The sequence below is a fragment of the Dreissena polymorpha genome, chromosome 9, assembly GCF_020536995.1.
Source record: "Dreissena polymorpha isolate Duluth1 chromosome 9, UMN_Dpol_1.0, whole genome shotgun sequence".
NCBI classification, from domain to species: Eukaryota; Metazoa; Mollusca; class Bivalvia; order Myida; family Dreissenidae; genus Dreissena; species Dreissena polymorpha.
Window position 1 is genome coordinate 97,227,918 of NC_068363.1, and position 25,840 is coordinate 97,253,757.

The following is a 25,840-nucleotide window of genomic DNA, read 5'->3' on the forward strand; positions in this document are numbered from 1 at the left end:
AAGATCCCTTTAATGTAAGACAAGCCAGGGGAATTCCTTTTTCCACGTGGTTTATTGTTTCTCAGACACTGAATCGCCGCGTTGTTTTGCACTAAATTGTTCCTTTTCTATCGCAACCTGTGAAATTAATTCCGATAAAACACTCTTTACAACGTCTTTGCCAGACGGTTCGTTTCGCGTTACAAATTGAAACATATTAGGCCTGCACGCCACTAATGAAATTTTCTTAGCACGTCCGTGTTTAGAACTAGATGCCGACATTTTTGCGTACATTTTTGACAGGATAAATTTTTTATGTAGACATCGTTCATAAAAACGTTTCACTAAATATTAACTGCACTAAAGGTTACAATATACTAATTCAAATCAAACACAGTACGGAGGGAATTGGTAAAATAAAACTACAAAGAATCAATTGCAATTAGTTTTCCAATTTCATAATCATTTATTGTACGATCGATTTTTCATTTCAATTCGTTTTCTGTCAAATACAAATCGTAAAAACGATAAAACGATCCTTATCTGTTGCCCTGCCTCACTTAGGTAACTGTCTGTCTTAAATAATGTCCAGCAACATGACATGTATTCTGCGTCCAGCTTCTTGAGGCATGCAGTGTGTGCCTTCAAATTTTAGCTTGTTACCACTCTATAGGCAACATTTTTCATCCAATATTGATGAATCTTGGTCATAATGTTTATCAGGACAAAATGTCTAGGACAGGTTTTAATTCTTGGTTACTTTTGTCCCAATCTAGTTCACCTGGTCAAATCTTAAAAAACCTAGAGGTCACAAGTTCCAAACTTTGTTCTGCTCAACAACCAGGTACATTAGTCTAACGCAGGGATTTCAATAGATTTTAGAAACCAGGAGTCAATGACCCCTGGACTGATTTTTTGAGGAGTCAACTTGAAAAATGCTGGGGTAAATTTTGAAGCGCGTTAATTGTGTTTTTGTCTGTATTATTCAAATTTTTAGATACCACAAGAAGATGTTCTAAGAGTAACACAATATCTTAAAAAGTTATACTGCTTTAATTATTAAATACAATACCATGATATATAACACAACATATTTTAATGAATTGGTACACAAAGATAATGACAAAATATAAATAATTTGTGCGAACAATAGCAACTAAGTTTAAAAAAACAAAAACATGTTCCTTTCACAACTTTTATTATTTTTATCCTTGTACTATGTTTATTTGTAAAAACAATAAATGCTCATTAAAATCTACTTCATCATAACACATTTAAGTCTTTAAACACATTTAAGTAATTTAAGATATGTACCGGTAGCACCTTTTCATCACATATTTATCATCATTATAGTATCATCATCCCTAGGGTAGCCTAAGCCCTTTGTAACAAAACACAATCTAAATGCATGGAACACCTTGTATATCTATTACTGTTTATCCGAATAGTAAACATGTCCGAAATATGTACATTTAAGAATGCCTTTTCTGTAGTAGTTTTACTTCAATAATCCAAATTTTCCTTGTTGTTATCTGGTTTTGCAAACCTAATCAAATGTTTGTTAAATCCAGTTAATGCTTTCTCCATTATTGAATCACCATTACTTGTAATTTGAATCTGTTGTTGTTGAATCGCCAGCTTTGAATTGAACGCGGGTTGACTGTTAATTTACAATACGGCCGGCATTTACAATGTCGAAGGTCATGACGTAGCAATTTAATTCTACTCAGATAATTTATATCTTATCGAGGAAATGTGTTTTCTCAATTTTTATGTGTAGTATTATGACTAATTTCAATGAGGACCACAGCGGGATTTATTACCATGGAACTCGAGATGTTAACTGACTGACGCACGGGTCAAATTTTCTATGCGTCAAAATGACGCACGGCAGAAAAAAGGGATGCATCAAAAACGAGTCATATTTAATTTGCTCGCGTCAAAACGCAGGATTCTGCGTCTATTGAAATTCCTGTAAGGTCAATGTCACACTTAAAATGTTTATCACTTGTTGATGTAAAAAAAGACCATCAACATCATGATTTTTCAGAGTTTCAGATTATTTTTCTCCTTTCATCATTGCTTAAGCTTGAAAATTAGTTATAATTAAGTGTGAAACTGCTTCCAGTGGGACCAGCAAATTAACAATTTTCCTACAATTCCGGTGATTTTAGCAAAATGTGTCATATTTCCCCAATGTTTATTAACAATAAATCAATACTATTTTTTGTATTAAACCCAAAAGCAGGTTTTAATTTGAAGATATTTTCAGCTCAACTGCTTAAATGGTCTTTTGAAAATATTTGTTGTGGTTAAATATTGATTCTGCAGTGTTTCCATATCTTAATATTTCTAAAGTTGTAAGTGACTTTGGACAGGTTGAGATCTGGCCCTATCTTTCTCTCTTATCTGTAATTGACATTTGCTGCTCATCATTATGGCAATATCTTTGAACAGTTTCAAGTAGCCTGTTTGACTTTCTGGCTGAAGTTTGAGGAGTCTCTTTATTGAAGATTGTACACTTACATGGTAAAATATGTAAAGCCGTCTAAGATGAATTGACCTATTTTCTATGGGCATCATCTTTAAACATTGATTCGTTCTATACACTCTATAAACGTTTTTTGTTCTTGAACACTATCAATGTTCTTAATGTTCTTTTTGTTCAACATAAAGTTAACATTCATATTTGAATCCTTTTACAGTACCTTAACTAGTGATGTGGTTAAGAAAAAAACAAGAAAAAATAGATTTTGGGTACAACTTAAAGGTACATGTACTTGTTCATAGTTCCATAAAATATCAATTTTCAAAAAAAAGTCATATATTAAAAAATAATGTATGCATTATATTCAAAGAACCAAATAACACAAAATAACACTGACTAAAAAAATTCTAAAAGATATGTTCATCAAATGAAATTGTAGAATTGATAATTTAGCAAAAAGTGTATAATTAACGTAGAGTTTTAACTTAGTTACAGATCATTCAAAAGCCTTCAGAATTTGGTGGTAAAGAGTTAACTTTTGCTTATAGATGCCCCATGTTTGATCTCAAGGGCTGGAACATTTTTCTTATTTTCTTTCCTGCAATTTTAAGTATTTAAAACTATAGTATTACAGTTTTGTTCCTAATGTAATTAAAGACATTATTAAAAAATATCATGATAGCCTGTCAGTGTTTTTTTTCATTCAAAATCGGTTCCGCGGGTAACCGGCCCCATTCCCAATGGAAAAAAAGTATATATTTTTCCCAAATGGGAGCTAAAAATTTCCAATCGAAGGTTTCCAAAAAAATATTATTTTTTAGATCTCAATATTTTGTTCATCTCCCATCCATATAAGATCAACCTTAGTAAATATAATACTGGACACACTTGTATCCTCAATTTTGAAGCAGTTGTTAGCAAAACAACAACAACACTAATTTTCCAATTTTAGTCAAAACGCCGCAAATTTTCGCAATCCAAAGGGGTATTACATTTCCAAAATGGTGAAAAAAAACACTGCCTGTGAACAAGTTCCTTTAAACCTTTCCTATTTGGTACCAGGCAGCTTGTTTCAGGGCCGTCGTGGGCCGTCTGCTGGTCAGGCTATATTCTGACCACTTTTTGACAAAAAAAAGAGAAAAGAAGGCTAAGCTAGGAGATGAATTGCTTAATCTCCTCTGGATCAGACATATTTTATCATGCTTCCTTAATATTTAAAAAAACGTCGATTTTCAATACAACACTGATGCTGTTGCAAAAGTGATAAAATCCTGGTATTTCTATTCGTTGTTTTCTGATGGTTCAAACGAGCCACCGTACACTCCATTTTTCCCGGATGTTTATTCCGGAAGATGCAGACGAATTTTTTTCCAAGAAACAAGGAAAGATATCAGAGTGAGTAAAATAATAACCATCGCTATGTTGCAATAATGAAAATACACGATATATGCTATATGCCCTTCGTTCACATATTGAAGGCAATGGTCCAAGAAACCCTTACTTGTAGCTGAACCTAAGAAATGCAATATTGTACCGTAACTAGGACGGTAATGCTTGTGCAGATGTTGATTTCTGCCTGACGTTCAGTTGAAGGTATGAGATAGATCATCTTGTATCAAAATCCTTTGACAATATCTCTTCAAATAAAAAAAACAAAAACGTAAAAAGGGCTTTATCATGGTGTCCCTCTCCACAAAATATTAAACTACGGAAACCCATTCGAGGCTAACCTATCTTTTAATAAAATCTGCCATTTCTAATGAGCATTAATATTATTTTATACTGCAAATAATGAATCTCAATATTAGAAGCTAATTACCACAGAAGGTGCCAACCTAAGTTGGCCAACTGATATTTTGCCAACGTCGGCCCAACGTTAGCATGCCAACGCCAACATCATGCCAACGTGATGCCGACGTTGGGCCAACGTCGGCCTGCAATCTGGGGTATTCATTATTTTCTGTTGCAAATCCAAGACTAAACATACACGAAAATACTTGAACAAAGCCGAAAGATTTATTTGAGCCAATAAATGATCATGGGATATCAAAAAAAATAATTAAAGAGGCTAAATGAAATAAGGTCTTTAAACATCACAGGGTTCGACATAAACTTTTTTTACAGCCAGACCATCGGACCAGCTCCTCTTAAAATGTACTAGCCCAAATCTGATGTCTTCTAGACCATTAATGACATAGCAAATAAACAGAATTGTGTCGTGTAACTGTTTAATCAGGTTTCATCAGACAATTAATAGTGAACACAAGAAAGTTATTTGATGTCCAGAGTAAAATATAATATAAAACTATTTAACAACATAAATTGTTTGTTATAATTTCACTGTTTATCACCAGTTAAACAAATGATGTCTGTACAGCAGGTGACATTTATTAAACGTTATCAAATTCTAGCCTCCTTGACCGCTGTGCTCCATGCTACCACAGCTCCAAGGCCCTCTTCCATCATAATCTGTGTATGTTTTACCGTCTGATTCTTCTTTATTAACTTATTTGTCGGACGAAAATCCAACCTTGAACAAAGCCATTCTTTAAATTACATGCTCTCGTCTGCTACGCGGTCGCCAAAATGTTTACATCGACGATAGCGATTTTCGATAGAAGTCGTAAAAACATGATGTAAAGTTCTATGACACTGTAGAAAATCATTAACTCTTTCAGTGCTGGAACGGAATTTTGAAGGTCTTTGCAAACAGTTTGGATCCAGATGAGACGCCACAAAACGTGGCGTCTCATCTGGATCCAAACTGTTTGCTATTCTGATAGTATTCTTTGAAAAAAATTGAAGAAAATGCTAATTTTAAAAATTCAGCAGACAACATTTTTGCAGACTACAAATATCCCAGCATGCAAAGGGTTAATATTCATGACAACCAATGGAAACAAGCTATTTCTGCGGGAAGCTCTCCTTCGCGTCTATAAATAGCGATGAATCATGTGAATGCTCCGCGTTTATTTATATTCGCTAGTTTTGTTCTGATGTAAATAATGGATACAATAGTTATTTTACACATCAAGAGAAAAAGGTTTTCGGTTAGTTATAGTTATATGAATCAGTATAGATTTTGTATGTACGACCAGTCGGACAAGCTAGCCCACAGTTTTACTAGCCCGACCACCGATCTTACTAGACAATGTCTGTCGGACGTGCCTTAGTGTCGAACCCTGCATCATCTAGTGAAATTCGTTGCCATTACAGCGTAGGGAGCCCGGATACTTTCTCTTTGTGACTGAATTTATTCAGATGACGTAAACAATGACACGCTGAAAGTTCAATTGGAGACATTGAAAACACAATTTTCTAAACAAAACAATTACCAGATCCGACTGCCGCAGGTGCTTGACTATACGCAAGCTTCCACCTACATTGCGGGTGATCTACTCAGATGTTGCGGCACTTGTACGAATCTTACTGACAATGCAAGCCACAAATGCTACAAGCGAGAGGACGTTCTCTGCACTTCGAAGAATTAAGACACATCTGAGAAGCACACTGTCCTAACTAGACTTAACAACCTTATGACTTTGCACGTTCATACGCAAAGAACGGACGCTCTTGACTTTACTAAAATTGCAGAGGAGTTCGTTACTCAAGGAGAATGGCTTAGCTGTGTATTTGGACAATTTTAAAGGTGTTACAGCACTGCAACTTAGCAAATTAACAAACTATTTTCAAACTATTTTCCCTCGTTTATCGCATTTGAAAATAGTATGGAGCCTGGTGCGGCGTGTAAGTGTGTAACTTAGTAATATGGTACACTTTGGCATCAAAACCTCCCAGATGTCATTTAGCTTTTATGTTTCAAAATTTTTCAGGGGGGGGGGGCGCATGTCCGCGGACCCCCCTAGTAGCTTCGCGCCTTTGGCGCTTGCAGGCCTCTGGCACTTAGAGCCTGACCACTTTCAAAAGTCCGACGACAGCCCTGTGTTTTACAAATTTCACACAATCAACATTCAATCGAAACAAGTCTTGCAAACTGTAATGCCATAATATGGCTTCATTAAAACGCTCCAGCTTGAACTTATTCTAAAACTTTTGATCTATTGAAATGTTTTCAGCCATATGTATTTAAATTTTATTATTGGAAAGCAGAGGAATAATTTTATAATAGCTAGATTTTCAGTTTCAAATGCATAATTTGTCAAAGTGCACCTATCTTATAAGGTAAAATCTGTTTAGTGCGTCTTAATCCAGTATGTCTAAAGCAAGGTGCTGTTCTTCCAAAATCCTCCTTTTGAACAATTTAAAATGATGACAGATGTGGGTAAAAGTTTTAATTATTCTGTGGATTCAAAAGGGGACTCTGCAATTCCTTTTCATCATGATTAACATGTCCATGAACTGTTGTGGGAAATCCTTGTCAATACCATGCCCTGATTGTTTGACCTTGGCTTTAATTTGATCTTTGATCTTATCAGTAATAGTTTCAGGTATATTGAACAAGTTAATTCAATAATTTTTAAGTAAGATTAAAGTATGCATGTCTGAGCGCTAAATTGTTGCAGTGACCTATTAAAGCAGGTTTATTTTTGGATTGTGGGGGAAGGGGCCTTTAGCCCTCATGTGGGGGAAATTTTAAGCAGGATTTTCCACTTTGGGGAAAAATTGTGCGCGTGGGAATTTTCGCGTAATTCCCCTTTTGGGGGCTTTGTTTACTTATTCTCCTATTTTTACAATACATTTGTACATGTTTGCACTATATTCATTGTTTTTTTCATAATTTATTACGTTTGGCAAGATTAAATTGAAATAGAATTGAGATATTATAATCATGAGGCACATCTTTCTATTAAAAAAAAAAGGGGGATTTTTGGTTCAGAATGGGAAAAAAAACAGCCTAGTTTGGTGGGGGAAGACGCCGATATTCGGCGTCTGTTATATAAGGTAAAAAAACCCTGTAAAAGTGTTGTAATTTCACGTACGGTTTTGTTAGCTAAAGTGATCATTAGCTGAACAGAAATGGAATAAATAAATATTAGTTCATATAATAATTTTCAGCCTGTATCAGTGTGTTTTTTCACCATTTTGGGAATGGGGCTGGGTTGCGGTGTTTTGACTGAAATTGAGCAATAAGTGTTGTTGTTGTTTTACTAAAAATTGCTTCAAAAGTGAGAATACAGGTGTTTTCCGTCTTATATTTACTAAGGTTGAACTTACATGGATTGGAGATGAACATAATATTGAGATCTAAAAACAATTATTTTTTTGGAAATCTTCCATTGTGAATTGTTAACCAGGTTTTCCGAAGGAAAAAACTGGTTATGAGATTGGCGAATGCGGGCAGGCGGAACAAGGTTGTCGGCTCTCTAATTCAAATAGTTTTCATCCGATCTTTTCGAAACTTGGTCAGATTAGTTGTTACTAGACAATATCTAGGTCAAGTTTGAATATGGGTCATGCCTGGTTCAAAACTAGGTCACGGGGTCACTTAGTGGGTTTTAATCATTAAGCATGTTGTCCGCTCTCTAATTCAAATAGTTTTCATCCGATCTTTACGAAACTTGGTCAGAAGTTGTATCTAGACATTATCTAGGTCAAGTTCGAATATGGGTCATGCCGGGTCTGAAACTAGGTCACATGGTCGAAAAACAGATTGATTTTGAAACATGGGGGGTAATTGTGATTAACAATCAGTAGCAATGCACATTTTGAGTTGCAGTTGTCTCCCTTTATCAGACTTTTTTTTATTGAAAACCTGGTTTTGTGACAATTTTGTTCCTTGTTTCACTTTCATTTGGGAAAATTATATACTTTTTTCCATTATGAATGGGGCTGATTATACCGGACCCGATTTTGAATGAAAAAAACACTGTGTATGGTTTGTAAAACACTGGAGGTCAAGAAGAGAATTTTTCAACTTAATTAGTTAAATCATGAACGGTTGGGATAAGATGGATCATGTACAATGCAAGAACTAAGCTATATTATTTTGCATGGTATAGGCTTATTACTTTAAGAAAAAAAATGAAATCTTAACATAGTTTTTAAGGCAAAAAAGCAAAGTTGTTTTTAGAAGTTTAGTTCCATTTACTACACATGTATAAAAGTAAAAAGAATAAAGACATTGCAAATGAACTGTTGTTAAAACATATACTTAAAGGAAATAGGTATCCTGTATACATTAAGTTAATAGAATTGATAAATGTTGAAAGTAATATAGGTAGGTCTAATTACTTACAGACATTAAGTTTTACCGTGTTTAAGTCCAAACAAATTATAAGAAGTGAAATCTGTACATTTTATTTGCCATTTATTGAAATATTATAGTTGGTTTAAGTATAAAATCTTTGCTGTAATCTTTAATTTGTTTTATTCGATTGAGCAACTTTAAATAGTTTTTGGCATGTGATTTCAATAAATGTCACCATTTATCACTTTTATGGCAAAATTCAATCCCTTTATATTTAACGATTATTGATTATTGATTATTGATTACTTGACACTTTCATTTTCAGCCATTTATAATGTTTAAACTTTAATGCTTGTTTAATGAAGAATATTTACATGAAATATGCATTTGTAATATATCTTCTGTAAAGTGTATCAAATTTGCAAGTCATCCGTTTGGGCAAGTTTACAGGCAAAATAAAGTAAGTAAGTTAAACAGACAGGGTTTACGTGTTAACTGTAATTGAAGAACACAATTAACACTAAAAAAATGTGTTTCTTTATAAATATATAAAAAATATCAATGAACACAATTAAAACAGTACTGTTTTCACCATTTCGAATTACAATATAACTCCTGAATGGGATGCGTTTTCTAAGGTGATTGGTTGACTGAAAAAAATAGCCAATGAAAACGCAGGTATGATAATGCGCCATGATATTTGAGACAACTCTCAAGAAATGCAAATCAGACATATATTTAATTAGAAAGTGCCGGTCGGGGTTTTCAGCCTTATACATGTAGAACAGGGGCCTATTAAAGGCACCTACCCAATTGAAAATTTCTTTAAAATAATGCAAAAATCCCGAAAATCCTAACTTCCACCAGCTTTTTCATTTCCCAAAGCAGTAATTTTAGCGAGAACTCTTCCCAATGAAGCGAGGAATACCCCTTGGTCCTGACAAAAAAACATTGGCCACGTCCATAGAACAATACTGATGACTGATACTTGTTTGATGACACAGAACAGATTCAGCCTAAGCAGTGATTTGTTTGCATAACATTATAGCCTCGTAATGGCTGTTTCCCAATTGCAAAAAGTAAAAAAGGCTCTTTCCCAGAAAATATGCCAAACTTTTCCAGTAAACTCAATAATAGGTTTATTGAATTTATTATATAGCAATTTAATTCCTTAGAACTTTAAGCAACACACCTTGAAATGAAATTCATGTTATAGTAAATTTAAGTATAAATTAGAAACATATTTTATCTATGCCAATATAAGAATTTATCCCATCATCAGACGTGCATTGTTGAAATAAACCACTGTGGAATAAATTTTCCTCTATTTCAGCAGTGCTGAAATATAGATGTCACGCGCGGCGAAGAATGTTCATATTACTCGGAATCAACTATAAAGTTATCATTTTTAGTAAAATCGAATCAGATTCAACAAAACAAACAATTTGATACCAAGATGTAATATATTTTCAACACATAATGCAACTCAAAAAGCAAATAAACATTATTTACAAATATTAAGTGCGCGTACTCGTGACGTCATTATAAACACGTCATACGACACAATGCATGTTGTTTCACGCTAAACATGCAGTTGTTTAGTGTATTTTTTTCATTATTTCTTAACAATCGGGGATGTAGAGATATGATAAACAGAAAAACAGGTTAGTTACTGATCTTTTTGTAATGTATTAGGCTCTACACGATTAAAATAATGAAACAATGTTTGCTTAAAATATCTTTGGGATTTTCCGTCTAGTTCGATTTTCATATTCTATTTTTAAAGAAATAATTTACGACTAAGAACATTGATGGGATAAATCAAATACTAGGTCGGTGCCGAATAAAGCAAAGTTTATCTTGCTTGGCACGAAAATCTGAACCTTTCTAAGCCTCGCAAAATAAACTTTGCTTTATTCGGCATCGACCTAGTATTCTCTATATATCTGGTGGTAACAAGATAGAAATTCATCTCTTTTGCGCTTTAAAACCTAACAATAATCGCGTTTGTCGAAATGGACGTATACGTCTAGAAATCCTACTTTCGGTTTTAAAGCGGTAATGTTTGAAAAACAAAAGAATGACTTGCTAACTAGGCTATATATTTAATTGTATATATCTCAATTAGAATATATATGGTGGTAACAAGGTAGAAATCCGTCTTTTTAACGCTTAAAACTTAAAAATAATCGCGTTTGTTGAAATGTACGTATACGTATAGAAATTCTACTTTCGGTTTAAAAATTAAAAATAAATAATTAATTACTTGCTAACAAGACGCTAGATTTAAAAACAATTTTACACACGTTCAAATTGCATCTACAATGTATATGTATTGATTAACATGTACTTTATTTCAAGGTGTGTGGCTTTAATAATATAAATTTTAGAAAGAAGTTAAACATGCACATATAAACAATTGGTAAAGTGTTATTTATAATCATATTAATAATGCTATTTTTTCCCAATTTCATGGTATATCATGTTTCTTTTGCCCATTCATACAGTAAAATATAAAGCGAAACAAAAGTTCTCTATTACAGATTCTCTTGCGTATAAGCATGATGACCTGTGTTGTTTTTAACCAGGTTTTCCGAAGGAAAAAACTGGTTATCGGAAAACCTGGTTATTAGATTGGTGTATGTCGGTGGGCGGGCGGGCGGAACAAGCTTGTCCGGGCCCTAACTATGTCATTCATTGTGAGATTTTAAAATTATGTGGCACATTTGTTCAACATCATTGGATGGTGTGTCACGCGAAAGAATTACGTCCATATCTCCAAAGTCAAGGTCGCTACAACTAAAAATATATTTATTTTGAAACAAGGGGGGTTACTATGAATAATCAGTAACAATGTTTTTTTTGAGTTGTCTCCCTTCATCAGATTTTTTTTTTAAATTGAAATCAAGGTTGCCACGAGTAAAAATACATTGAATTTGATACAAGGGGGGTTACAATGTACATTTTGAATTGTCTCACTTTATCAGACTTTTTTCAAATTGAAAACCTGGCTTTGTTACAATTTTGTCCCTTGTTTTGGTTAGAATTTGGTGCGGTATTTCTAATGGAAAAAAAGTATGTACTTTTTCCAAATGGAACCTCAAAATTCCCATTTGAAAATTCTATGTTTTTTAGATCTCAACATTTAAAGTTCATCTCTCATCCAGGTTTATAAGTTGAACCTTAAGTTTATATAACATTGAACACACTAAAATTATCAATTTTGAAGTATTTTTAGCAAAAAAACACAATAACACTAATTTCCCAATTTTAGTCAAAACACAATGATTTTTCCCAATCCAAAGTGACCCAGCCATATTCCCAAAATGGTGGAAAAAAAACACTGATGATATTGGTTCACCTTACAGGGCTCAAGGTGATGCTTTTTTTGCGTTCATAGGGTTTTAAATTGTCTATCTTTATGAATCAACTTTTCGCATGCAGGAAATTGCCTTTAGGTCCGGGCATGCCACTGTCACAGTCAGGGATATTTCCACAGTTTTGTGTCATGGCATAATGGGTCCTCTGTCATTCCCCAAGTTAGTCAATGGCTGCAAAAAAAGATTTTTTGGAATTAAAAGAATATATGTACTCCTAAAAGTTTAAAAAATGTCCATCCTAAGTTTGATGTCTTATTCCAACTTTACAGAATACAAAACATTTTAATGAGCTAAACTTGCGTTATTTTGACTAGTTATGGAATTTCTTGCTATTGTTTTAATTACATAATTAAAACATGCTAACATTTTATTTTACCATTTTCACTCTGTATTATCATTTTCAACATTTATTTGAATCTTATTTACCAGTTGTGCTGTTCTTCTCGTTGTTTTTCAAAGAATTTGGTATAAAACATAGGTGTACAATGAATGAAACAAAAGCAAAAGATTCACAATGTTTGAACACATTTGCACATTGATTCATGCATAAACCCGATACTGCCCATAGTTTCTGTTTGCCTGATTCTTATTTGAGCAATTTCATGTTTTAAACTCTTTTTTTCAAATATCTGTGTTTAAGATAATGAGCACCATATCTCTGGCATGATACTTTTTCAAATAGGACCCCTGGTTGAATAAAAGATAATAAAAATGCTTGTGCAAAAAGTAAACAATAATCAATGGGCCATTGAGAATATTGAATTTCAAGAGCCGCTTTAGAGGACCCAACACCTATCAAAGTGGGAATTGATTAAAACTCGATATTGAATATTTTTGACAAGTGTAAACAGTGTTGGTACACTTTAAGAGTTTTTACAGTGGCTGTTCGATTCAATCAGCGTATATTTATAGGTTCTTTAACTGCCATTACTATGAGTTTGTATCAATAGGAAATGTTTATTTTAGTTGTGCAAATATGAATTTAGAGACCTTTTGAGAACGTGAAATTTGGCTAATGCCAAAAAAATTTAAGGGGAGGTTAAATAAATATATTCCATGGACTTTTTTCCATATGGTTTATAAAAATGAATGTAAGTATTGTAGTTTATGATGAGTGTAAACAGATAAATTCTGCATATGTATATTTTAAGCTTTTTCGGGTTATTTTATAGGAGTTATTGGGTCATATTCCACTACAGCAAAAATATCTTTTTTCTTAAAGCTAGTCCGTTAAAAGAAAAAAATTAAGGTCACATTCAGATGTTATACTTCTTATGTAATTTATCAAAGAAATTGACATTTTTTCTCAATTTTATGAAAATTTATGCTATATGGAACATCCCAATGTCATCAAGCCAATAACGTGTACATTTAAAACAACAACTTTTACAGATGTTGTTATTTATTATTTTATTTATTAAAAATATTCATGCATGACATGGTTATGTTGTTATTATTCACATTGCAAATATGAAATCAATAATAAAAAAGCATTAATGTAAACATTAAAATAAATCAAACTAGCATTGAAGAAGAAGAAGAATAAACAAAGAGATAAATCATGTCTTGTTAGCATTTGCGTCAATAACAAATATTACACCAATCAAGTTTCTCATTTGGTTTGATAAGAAACTGCTGATTCATCATACTTTGGTACATGGTTAATTGATTATCCGGGGACACTAAAATATGTATGCATAATATTATGATAAAATCTGTTTTGGGTTTTGGTATCTGTCATTTATCTACGAGACACCGTCAGGCACTATTATACTATTCTACATCAACAGATTGCAGTGTTTGTATGTCAAGTCTGAATATTATTGAATTGATTGTAAACGTTTGCATGTTCACGATTGCTATTCATAAAGATAATTTTTTATTGAAATTTATATAAATGAAAATCAGTGAAAAATATATTTTAGCTTAATATATAACTCGGAACTTGAAGAAAACAATTCAGTTTAAAATACTGCCATTACATGCAGCTTACATGAAAAACTATTTAAAGTACAAGCTAAGTAAAACAACAACTGTACTTTAAAATGCATACAATTATTTATGTTTTTGTTTCTTTCAGAATATGTAAGCTCTGCACCATGCAACAAGTATCACTAAGTTGACCGCAGAGGGAGGGTTAGTTCCTCCCCCCAAGCCCCCCCCTCCCACCCCCTGGGTGTTGACCCCTTTACCAGCCCCCACAGGTGTTAAATGGCCGACCCAAATGTAGCCAAGTTGACGGCCAGCCTAGAGGACCTGTCCTTGAAGAAGCAGCTACCTTTGAGACAGCAGGTAGGTTTCATGGCTTAGTGGATATTTTAGTCAAAGTTTGGTCTGTATTTTAGCCCCATTTCCACTGTTAAAAAGTGTATATTTTCCTCAAATGACTGCCTAAAATTCATAATTGAAGGTTTTCGAAAAATAAAAATATAAAGAAATGAAATAAATAAAAATAAATTTAGTTTATTTCCCTATCCAGCTCCATTTTGACTAAAATTGGGAAATTGAGAGCTGTGTTTTTTGCTGGCAAATAATATAAAACTGGGAATAAAAGTGTTTTTAAAATTGTATTTGCAATGGTTTAATGAAAAAAAGCTTGATATGGAAATAAATGTAATTTTGCTGTTTATTAAAAAAAAAAATCAATACTTTTTTTTGTTTATTAGAATCCTTAAATTGGCATTGTGGGCAGTCATTTTGGAAATTTGTACTTTTTGAGATTAGGAATGGGACACTTTCCTTCCCAAATTTTACCAGAAAGAATACTGGTTTCATAGCAGAAAGTATTCTGTAATTGTCTATGTCTTTTGCAGGTAGGTTTGGAACTAGAAATATCATTCTGTTTTGCTTGCTTTTCTCCAATTTTACCACGGTAAGTTTTTTAGTTACATTGAAAAAGCAAATACATGTATTGCTGGAAACAGCTGGAAAGTAGACTGGATAGCTCAGTTGTTAGAGCACACAGCAGGGTTCACTGGTTCTATTCCCGGCCTAGCCATATAACTTTTGTGGTGATTGGTCATACAATTTAGGGACTTGATTTGGAAAAAACAGACTGACTTTTTAGCTCACCTGATTGCTCAGGTGAGCTTTTGTGATCGGTCTTTGTCTGTCGTCTGTCCGTCGTCCACATTTGGTTTGTAAACACTCTAGGGGCCACATTTCTTGTCTGATCTTCATGATATTGGTCAGGAGATTTGTCCCAATGATACCTCGATCGATTTCGAAACTGGGTCATGCTGGGTCAAAAACTAGGTCACTAGGTAAAAAAAAAACACCTTGTAAACACTGTGGAAGTCACATTTCATGCCCAATCTTCATGTTACTTTGTCAAAATGTTCGTCTTACTGATATGTTGGTCGAGTTCAAAAATGGTTCCGGTCCGTTGAAAAACATGGCCGCCAGTGGGCGGGGCAGTTTTCCTTATTTGGCTATAGAGAAACCTTGTAAACACTCTAGAGGCCAAATTTCTTGTCCGATCTTCATGAAACTTGGATAGAAGATTTGTCCCAATGATACCTCGATCAAGTTCGAAACTGGGTCATGCTGGGTCAAAAACTAGGTCACTAGGTCAAAAAAAAAGAAAAACCTTGTAAACTCTGTAGAGGTCAAATTCCATGCCCAATCTTCATGTAACTTTGTCAAAATGTTTGTCTTAATGATATGTTGGTTGAGTTCAAAAGTGGTTCCTGTCCGTTGAAAAACATGGCCGCCAGTGATCGGGGCAGTTTTCCTTATTTGGCTATAGAGAAACCTCGTAAACACTTTAGAGGCCACATTTCTTGTCCGATCTTCATGAAACTTGGTCAGAAGATTTGTCCCAATGATACCTCGATCAAGTTTGAAACTGAAAAAAACATGGCAGCCAGTGGTCGGGGCAGTATTCATTATTTGGCTATAGAGAAACCTTGGCCACATTTCTAGGTCCAAATCTTACAAAAACCTTGTAAACACATGTAGAATTAGCATTACTTGCAAATGTTTGCATTGCAAAAAAACCATGCAAATGGACAGTACTCAATCAGAATTAATCATATGCTCACACTGCAAAAGTAAACAGAAGAGAACCAATCTAATATGCTCTAGAGTACTGAATTTTCAACTAATGGTAAGCAATGAACAAGGCCCTGTAAAAAAGGTGAGCGAACTGGGGCCATCTTGGCCCTCTTGTTGACATTTTGACTATGACCAAACAGCGGCTATAAAATCATAAAAAAGCCCTGATTTCAAACTAACAATAGTACCTTTTGGTATAAGGTGAGCCTTTCAGGACCATCATGGCCCTCTTGTTTTATTATAAGTGCCATTCAAAATGGGTTTGGCAGTTTTTGAATAATAAGAAACAGGTTGTTTTTTTACCTTACTGAATATCGGCGTCTTTCCCCAGCAATCTAGGCTGGTTTTTTCCCCTTTCCGGACCGAAAAATTCCCCCAGCGGAAGCTTTTTCCCCTCCATAAAACAGTTCAAAACAATTGAATTTTACAACAAATTCGCTCGAAATCATAGAAAACAACGTTTTGTACCCCTCCAATTATGGTTCCCATCCCGTACACGCCATACAGTACCGTATACATTTAACGACAATTATTACCTCCCTTGGCCGATTTACGATAACTTTCAACTAGCTTTACGTTAATTGTCACCATAATGTCGCACAACTGGAAAAGCTACCGAAACCCCTCCCCCCCCCCAAAAAAGTGCGAATAACTCTGTTATTAAATCTTTCTTCACAAAACCAAAGTGTAGTGACCAGGTAGTAAGTCCACTCAGTCTGCAGCAGTCTGTTCCTGTTGTACAGTCTGAAACTGTCACAGCCAGTCCCTGTCAAGGTGATCTCAGTCTGGCACATCTGGCCACAGTCAGTCCCTTTCAAGAAGAGATCACTCTGACAAAGTCAGCCACAGTCAGTCCCATCCAAGATTGTCATGATGCTACAGAACCGTTTGAGTTTAGTGAAATCCTAATTGCATCACCAGTGCATTCTAATTCTGAAAATTATGGCAATTCCGCAGTCAGTTATTGCCAAGTAGTTATCCCCACGCTTTTTGAAAAGCGTGGGGATATTGTGGTTATCTCCGCCGTCTGTCCGTCTGTCCTGGCCACTATCTCCTACACTATAAGCACAAGAACCTTGAAACTTACACACATGGTAGCTATGAGCATATGTGCGACCCTGCACTATTTGGAATTTTTATCAGATCCTTGGGTCAAAAGTTATGGGGGTTGGGGTGGGGCCGAGTCAGAGATTTTCACTCTTTTTTAGCGAGGCTGTTTTCGGAGAAAACCCGAGCTATTGTCATAGCCAGCTCGCATTCGCCGTTCGACGTCTGCCCTCCGCCGTAGGCGTCGTGCTTAAACCTTAACATTGGCCATAACTTTTTAAATATTGAAGATAGCACCTTGATATTTGGCATGCATGTGTATCTCATGGATCTGCACATTTTGAGTGGTAAAATTTCAAGTTGAACATCATCCTTCAAGGTCTAGGATCGAAAAAACAAAGTCAAGGGAACTAATAAGCTTTAAATGGACATGGTTATCTGACCTGCCCACATATATATTTTTAACCAGGTTTTACGAAGGAAAAAAACTGGTTATTAGATTGGCGAATGCGGGCGGGCTGGCTGGCTGGCTGGCTGGCGGGCTGGCGGGCGGGCGGAACAAGCTTGTCCGGGCCATAACTATGTCGTTCATTGTCAGATTTTAAAATCATTTGGCATATTTGTTCACCATCATTGGACGGTGTGTCGCGCGAAATAATTACGTCGATATCTCCAAGGTCAAGGTCACACTTTGAGTTCAAAGGTCAAAAATGGCCATAAATATGCTTGTCCTGGCCATAACTATGTCATTCATTGTGAGATTTTAAAATCATTTGGCACATTTGTTCACCATCATGGGACGGTGTGTCGCACGAAAGAATCACGTCAATATCTCCAATGTCAAGGTCGCAACGACTAAAAATAGATTTTTTTTAAAAACAAACTTACAAAGGGGGTTAATTTTGTTTGTTCATTTCAAAAGTTCAGTTTGAGTTTTCTCTCTTTATCAGATTTTTTTTTCACAATGAAAACCTGGTTTTGTGACACTTTTGTCCCTTGTTGTTAAATAAATCAAAGCGGCGCAGTAGGCGGCATTGTGTTTCTGACAAACACATTGTGGTAAAAGGTCAAGGTCATCCTTTACGGTCTGCGGTAAAAAATACAAATTTAAGGGAAGTAATAAGCTTTAAAAAGGGAGATAATTATTCAATATTGAACATAGCCACTTTATATATTTGGCATGCATGTGTATCTCATGGAGCTGCACATTTCGAGTGGTCAATCACAGTCACGGTAGTGGCTTTTAATTATTTGCTACTAAAAATAGAGATTTGTTAGAGACAATTATTTTCAAGGAAAGTAATTTATATAATTATAAATCTCATATTTTATATTTCCTTACCAAGAATTGAAGTTCTTTTCACAGTTACTGTACAGATTTATCATTTTGATTATTTATAACTCAAATGATTGATTTGTCAAAGTTTTTCTTTAAATTATATAATTATAATTTCTTTGATGTTCATTACATACCTGTGGACTTATGTCCATAGTTACATGATGAACTCTGGCTCTTTTAAACCACAGGCCTTGGTTGTCAGTGATGTCTGACATGGTCATAATTGTGTTTCTGACAAACACATCTCTTGTTGGGTCACTAGGTCAAAGGTCAAGGTCACTGTGACCTCTAAAAAAAATAAATTCTGACAAGCTTTTGCAGCCGAGCGTGGCACCCGTTATGCGGTGCTCTTGTTATGCCCCCGGTATGGTGTATTGGTCATAACTTTTGCAATATTGAAGATAGCAACTTGATATTTGGCATGCATGTGTATCTCATAGAGCTGCACATTTTGAGTGGTGAAAGGTCTAGGTCATCCTTCAAGGTCAAAGGTCAAAAAAACAAATCCAAGGGACGTAATAAGCTTTAAAGGGAGGTAAGTAATGAACCTGCCAAATGATAATTTAAAAAAAAATAAATCAAAGCAGCGCAGGAGGGGGCATTGTGTTTCTGACAAACACATCTCTTGTTTTATGTAATTTTACATGAACTTCTTCATTTCTACACCGATTCACTTCCAATTGATACTGAACATCTCTTATGACAATGCAGTCAATCTCAACTATGCATGGCCCCATTACCAACCCTGGGGTTCCCCCTGGGTCAAACATGCGGCATGGGGATATGCGTCGGCCTCTGCAGCGCCATTTCTAGTTATGAAATGTAAATTAACCAGAAACATTAATCTATGAAGAAAATAAGTCTTTTTTTTAAAAACCATTAAACAGTAAAAGTAAGACTCTTAACATATTTCCCCATTAAGGAAAAAACACGCACAATTTTTTCCCTTAAGTGGAAAATCGCATGTTAAATTTCCCCCACGTAAGGGCTAAAGGCCCCATCCCCCACAACCCCAAAAACCACTGATAAAGCACGCACTGCAAATGCATACAGTGATCTTTTTTGTCCCAAATTACAGCCTCTTTCAGGCTGTTTCAGAATGGCAAAAGAAAAAAATCCAAAAATTCTTATCAAAATTTCCCCTAAAAGATGCCAAACTTTTCCGTTAGACTCCCTAGTTGGCTTATTGAGTTTATTATAAAGCAATAATATTCTTTGGCACTTAATAATAACAAGTTTAAAATGCAGTTAAACATGCGCGTATAAAGAATTGGAAAACTGTTATTTATAATCATAGTAATAATGTTTATTTTTTCCTGATTTCATGGATTATCACACTATTTTTACATATTGATAGCACAGGCTGTAAAATAAACTTTAAAAAATTACTGGCATATATGAGTCATACAACGTGTTTGGAAATGTAACTTTAATACACAAAATAGTGTCTATTCATGTAGTTAACAAAGATAATGCAAATATTTGTATATTTGATTGGAAGAAAATGCGAAGGACTAAGGGGCATGTGAACATAATTAAAAGTTAATTTATTCAGCAAAACATAGTAAACAGTAAAGGCAGATAGCATGAATGACACTAGTAAATACATATATAACTGTAATCAACAAAAGTAAAATCTAAAAACAACAATTAAAGAAGTCTGTACAATACATAATTGTCAATATAAATAACTTTATATTTTTAAGGACAGAACACATGGTGACTGTTCAATAATACAATGAAAATGTAAAACCTTCCCTCCTTAATTGCACTCTGCCGTTCTTTTTACTGTGCATAACAATTACACAAAAATATTATAGAACATAACCACAAAAAAAATCATGTATGTACATGTTATTCATTTTTAAGATATATATCAAGAAAACAACAATACACTGATTATATGCGATTGAAAAGGAAAAATAATTATCAGCAATAGATGGTGGCACATATTAAATTGTATTGCAACACAATATATAATCCCGCAAGAATTATGCATTGAAACAAAACACTAAATAATAGATCCATGCTCTCAAAGTTAATTATAAATGTACCTTTTCATACATATTCATGATTTGACATTAGTAGGCACGACAATATTAAATCATTCATGTGGTTTATGTGATGAAACGTAATACTGAATACAAGAATCATGTATGTACATGCTATTCATTTTTAAGATATATATCAAGAAAACAACAATACACTGATTATATGCGATTGAAAAGGAAAAATAATTATCAGCAATAGATGGTAGCACATATTAAATTGTATTGAAACACAATATATAATCTCGCAAGAATTATGCATTGAAACAAAACACTAAATAATAGATCCATGCTCTCAAAGTTAATTATAAATGTACCTTTTCAAACATATTCATGATTTGACATTAGTAGGCACGACAATATTAAATCATTCATGTGATTTATGTGATGAAACGTAATACTGAATACAAGTTTGGTGTGGCCAAGAATTCATGTAAAGTACATGTTCCAAAATGTTTGTACTGAAACTTGTGACAAAACACCTATTTTACTCTTAACACAAGGATGTTATTGCTAGACCATTGTCCCACAATGATGGATGCTGTGCTCCTATTGTAGAAGACTGAGCGTGGGTATTTAAGTCCATCCTTCCTGGTAGCAAGAGTTGCCAGCTTCTTCTTGCCTTCCCCATCCTGCTGAATGATAGTGCTGGATGATTCTCCACACACCAGAACCTGTCCCAGAGCAGTAACATGGATACCACGTGGGTGTTGTAGGTCTGGGTCTGTGAAGGTTTGGAGAACTGTGCCATCTCTGGCAAGGGTGAGGACCTTGTGATGGGAATAGTTGATGATAAATATCTTGTCACCTGAAGGTCCCACTGCACACTTATATACTGTAAAGAGAGAGTGGGATCATTGTAGTTAGTTAGTGACAGAATCATTATGTTAATAAAGACACTCTTACACTTATTCACCCCAGCTATTTGTGTTCATTAATAAAGGATGATTTTCTTAAAATGAATCATGTATTCAAGGATGATTATATTATGCTGAAACCCTATGGAATGAATAGCACTTACATACACTAAATAAGTACATTTACTCACTTACTGTAAAACCATTAAATTTCGTGTGGTACGAATTTTCGTGGATTTCGTTGGTCCGCTGAACCAGGAATTCAAGTACCAATGATTATTTATACATTTTTAGCTCGACTATTATATATGAAATATATATAGTGGAGCTATCCTACTCACCCCGGCGTTAGCGTTAGCGTGAGCGTTCAAATGTTAAAGTTTGCATACCACCCCAAATATTTCTTATATCCCTTGACATATTGCTTTCATATTTTTCATACTTCTTTACCAACATGACCCCAACCTATAAACAAGAGCAGACAACTGTATCAAGCATTTTGTAAGAATTATGGCCCTTTTTCCACTTAGAATATGCATATTATTGATAACTCTATGTTAAAGTTTGCGTACCACCTCAAACATTTTCAATGTCCCTTGACATATTGCTTTCATATCTTGCAAACTTCTTTACCAACATAACCCCAATCTTTAAACAAGAGCAGACAACTGTATCATGCATTTTGTAAGAATTATGGCCCTTTTTCCATTTAGAATATGCATATTATTGATAAATCTATGTAAAAGTTTGCTTTCATATTTTGCAAACTTTGCAAACTTCTTTATCAGCATGACCCCAACCTATAAACAAGAGCAGACAACTGTATCAAGCATTTTTTAAAGAATTATGGCCCTTTTTTGTCTTAGTAACTGAATATTTTGTTAAATTTTGTGTTTAGATCCACTTGACTTCTTAAGTATCAAAGCTATTGCTTTCAAACTTCAAATATTTTCTTCCTATCATGAGGGTACTGTACCTGGCAAGTTCAATTTGACCTTTACCTTTGAATGACCTTGACTCTCAAGGTCAAATTAATAAATTTTGCTTAAATTGTTATAACTTCTTTATTTATGATCAGATTTGATTCATACTTTGACAAAACAACACTTACCTGACATACCATAATGGACTCCACCCAAACCATCCCCCACGCTCCACCCCAGAATCCCCCCCCCCAAAAAAAATATATTATTTTTTATATTTTTTTTCTTATTTTTGAAAGATCATCTATTAAATGACCACACACCCACATTATACCCCCCTCTCCATGATGGCTTACGTTATACTGTCAAGCACTCTAATGGTCGAGAGCGCTGTCCTAGTGACAGCTCTTGTTTATACGCTTCCATTTACGGCCATTAACCATTTCTTCCACTGAATCGTTAGCGGCTTGTGTCAATAATGCTAATTAGGTCGTAGACTGAGCCTTTGCAGGGTCGGGCAATCCTGCTATAGTAGAAGAACGTGTCTGAACTGTACCCGTTTTCAACCATTTTGAAAGAGACATTGTTAGATTGAGATATGTTAGTTAATACAATATGTTGTTTTCTTGATAAGTGTTTGGGTAATAATACATTTTAAATCAAGCATGGAATTTAAACTGTACATCAACGATTGTTCTCTTTTACGTGACATCGTCAAATTAACAGTTTGCAGATTTATCATATATGTCAATTAGTGCCAATTAAAGTTAAAAGAGACATAACTGTTTTCACACGTGTATTCTGGGGACCTTATTACTCAATTGTTACTACTAGGGGACCGATTGCGCTGAGAATTACTAATATTGTCAAAACAACATAGATGGCAATTAGCGAGCGGGGACCCACAAGTGCGCCGCTGTATCCCTCTTATTGACAATTATCGGCAACACTTTCAGGCTTCAGTGCACATTAACTTAAAGTCTTGCTGTCAATACAGATTAGCAGATTATGCTTCGTTATTACTCTGGTTGTTTTAATAAAAGTTTCATTATTATGACGGCCAGTCTTCCCAAAAAATTTGAAATCCTCAAAATTACGTGTCAACGAAATAGTTGTTTTTTATTAAACCACGAAATTTCATACCGACCAATTTCTATACGTTTACAGTACATAGTCTGATCTTTCTGACATGATTATTATAGAGGAATTATTTAAAATATTTTTCTTTACCAATGAAAAAGTCATATACAGTAATGAAAAAGGCAAGAAAATACTTGAGCAAAGGAAGGACTTTAATATTAAGGAGTTTTCATTTACTTATAGTGAAATTAATATGTCAGTTATTTGCAAACATAATTGCCTGAAACTGGCAAAGGTAAAATACAAATGACTTTTGTGTTAATATGTATATATAAAGCTTAATGCTATTGTATTATTTCATATGATATTTTCAAATGTTACCTGAATATATCCATCAAATGTTACCTGTTAACTTGTCTGATGTATCTTCATACAACTTAGTCAAAAGGGCTCCTTTCATTGAATACTTGTAAAGTGCAGGGCCAGAAGTGAGATACAGGTCTTGCATAATATGAGCAATACCAAAACATCTATGTTGAAACTGTAACATCCTGCCCTTAACCAGCTGCCCACCATTCACAGAGACAAACTGGACCTCATGTTGCCTAGTGTTATCCACAGTAACAGCTACTTCACTTGGTGTGATTTTACACATGTCCCATGGAAAACCATTGAAATCATAATAACCCACCACCTGGTATTGATGATTGAGTAGCTTAACTCTTTCATTACGACTATCTGTAACAAGGATCTGATCCTCAGAGAGAACACAAATGGTCTCGATAGTGCAGTTCTTATATGAATCAATCTGTAGGCGCACATTATACTCTGACTTCCCTTGTACAGTGAGTGCCTGGTCTGGATCAACTAACACTAATGTTCCCTTGGTACTGAGTACAATCTTCCCCAGACCTGACAATTTAGACAAGTACTGTTGAAAATCCCTGTCTGCCTGGAATGTCAGTGAGCTTTCAACCTGAAACGAGTTCTGCTTCAGATATGTTTCAGACTGCTTAATCTTTTCCATACATTTCTTACTTGCAATAAATGTGAGTTCTGCTTTGCCCTTATCAACAATGTCCTGTATTGCGTCATTGAGTTGCTTGAGTTCATTTTTGAGTTTGCTGCAATTGTCTGCATCAGTCTTGACAGATTCTTTCAGACTGGCCAACTTATCATCTAGCTCTTTCATGGTGTTTTTTTCAATGTTGTCTAGAATACTATTTATTTTTTTGCGTGTGTCATGTATTACATATAATTGTTTGTCGTATGAAGCCTGCAAAGACTGCATGTTGGTATCCCAATAATTCTGAAGTTTCTTGATTTCTTCAAGAATGCTTTGGATTTTTCTTGATAGTTGCTGCAAGTTTGGTGGAGATCCTTTTACTGACTTGGATATCAGTGTTACTTTAGCACATTGTCTAAATGGAAATCAATATTTAAATATTTGTATGTGGTTTACATTGCCATTATGCAATAATATGTATGAACTTTCGTTAATCGTGTTTTTGTTGTAGTTTTTTAATGCTATTTTCAAGTAATAAGATATGGAATGTCTTCATTTTAATACTGATTTCTATTTTTAACAGACACATTATTAATACTAGTCATCATATAAAATTTCATTTCACAAAAAAGAACTTGAAATAAATAACAGACACATTATTAATACATAATGTCATCATATAAAATTTCATTTCACAAAAAAGAACTTGAATTTTTTTTATCTGAATAAGGCTGTATTGAATAGTCTCTTACGACAAAAAAATCTTTAAAAGCAAATATGTGTCTGACTAACCTGTGATTGAGGAAAGCACAATTAGTGCAGCACAGCTGACTGTGGTCCTCACAAAACATTTCTAGATGTTTGTCGTCATGAAGGTCACACTTCTGAAGGAAATCCTCCACTTCCTTGCACACTGGCCACTTACTCGTGTCTCCCCTTCCGTATGTCACATGTGTCCCAAACAACTGACTATGCAGATTAATACATTTTGCACAATAACATTTCTGACAGTTTTCGCAGTAAAAGTCAGCCCACTGGTCAATTTTGTGCTCTAAACAGGGGAAACAACAAAAGTCAATAAATGAATCAGAGCCACTAGCCACAGTTGACTTAGAATACGTAGCCATCTTGATAACCTTAGTATAAATATTCAATAGAAATATTTATGCCTTAAATTACACATCTTCAACTGGTGTCGTCAATCAACTAATATTTTACTTTGTACCTTTGTACAATTTACAGATAAAGATTTGAGCTATCAGTACTTGACTTCATGTGACTGTATGCATTATCAAATCATATGAGGTGTACATGTATGTTATCATATACTGTAAAACCATTAAATTTCGTGTGGTACGAATTTTCGTGGATTTCGTTGGTCAGCTTAACCACGAATTCAAGTACCAACGATTATTTATACATTTTTAATCCGTAATCGGTCATTTCGGAATGTCAATTCCGATACTTTCTTTTGTTGTCGGTTATCTGA

The 25,840-nt window shown here is 34.5% G+C and overlaps 2 protein-coding genes across 3 annotated transcripts in view; one reads left to right on the forward strand and one right to left on the reverse strand.

Annotated features, from left to right (window-relative positions):
• The first annotated feature begins 14,206 nt into the window (after positions 1-14,206).
• Positions 14,207-25,840, forward strand: part of LOC127846292 (uncharacterized) — a 25,518-nt gene continuing 13,884 nt past the window's right edge. Inside the window, 1 exon segment of the mRNA XM_052377460.1 lies at positions 14,207-14,287. Coding sequence (XP_052233420.1) covers positions 14,207-14,287 — 81 coding nt within the window.
• LOC127843850 (uncharacterized) lies at positions 19,970-25,612 on the reverse strand. 2 transcript variants are annotated; one of them, XR_008032376.1, is made up of 4 exons: positions 25,144-25,612; positions 23,751-24,766; positions 20,803-21,320; positions 19,970-20,491 (listed from the first exon to the last, which is right to left on the reverse strand). XR_008032376.1 is itself a non-coding variant. In XM_052373714.1 (3 exons), exons 1-3 carry the CDS (start codon positions 25,476-25,478, stop codon positions 20,968-20,970), a joined length of 1,704 nt encoding a protein of 567 aa, XP_052229674.1. In that variant the 5' UTR covers positions 25,479-25,612; the 3' UTR covers positions 20,498-20,967. The 2 variants fall into 2 exon arrangements, 1 of the variants encoding a protein (XP_052229674.1); XM_052373714.1 differs by lacking the exon at positions 19,970-20,491 and having other exon boundaries at positions 20,498-21,320.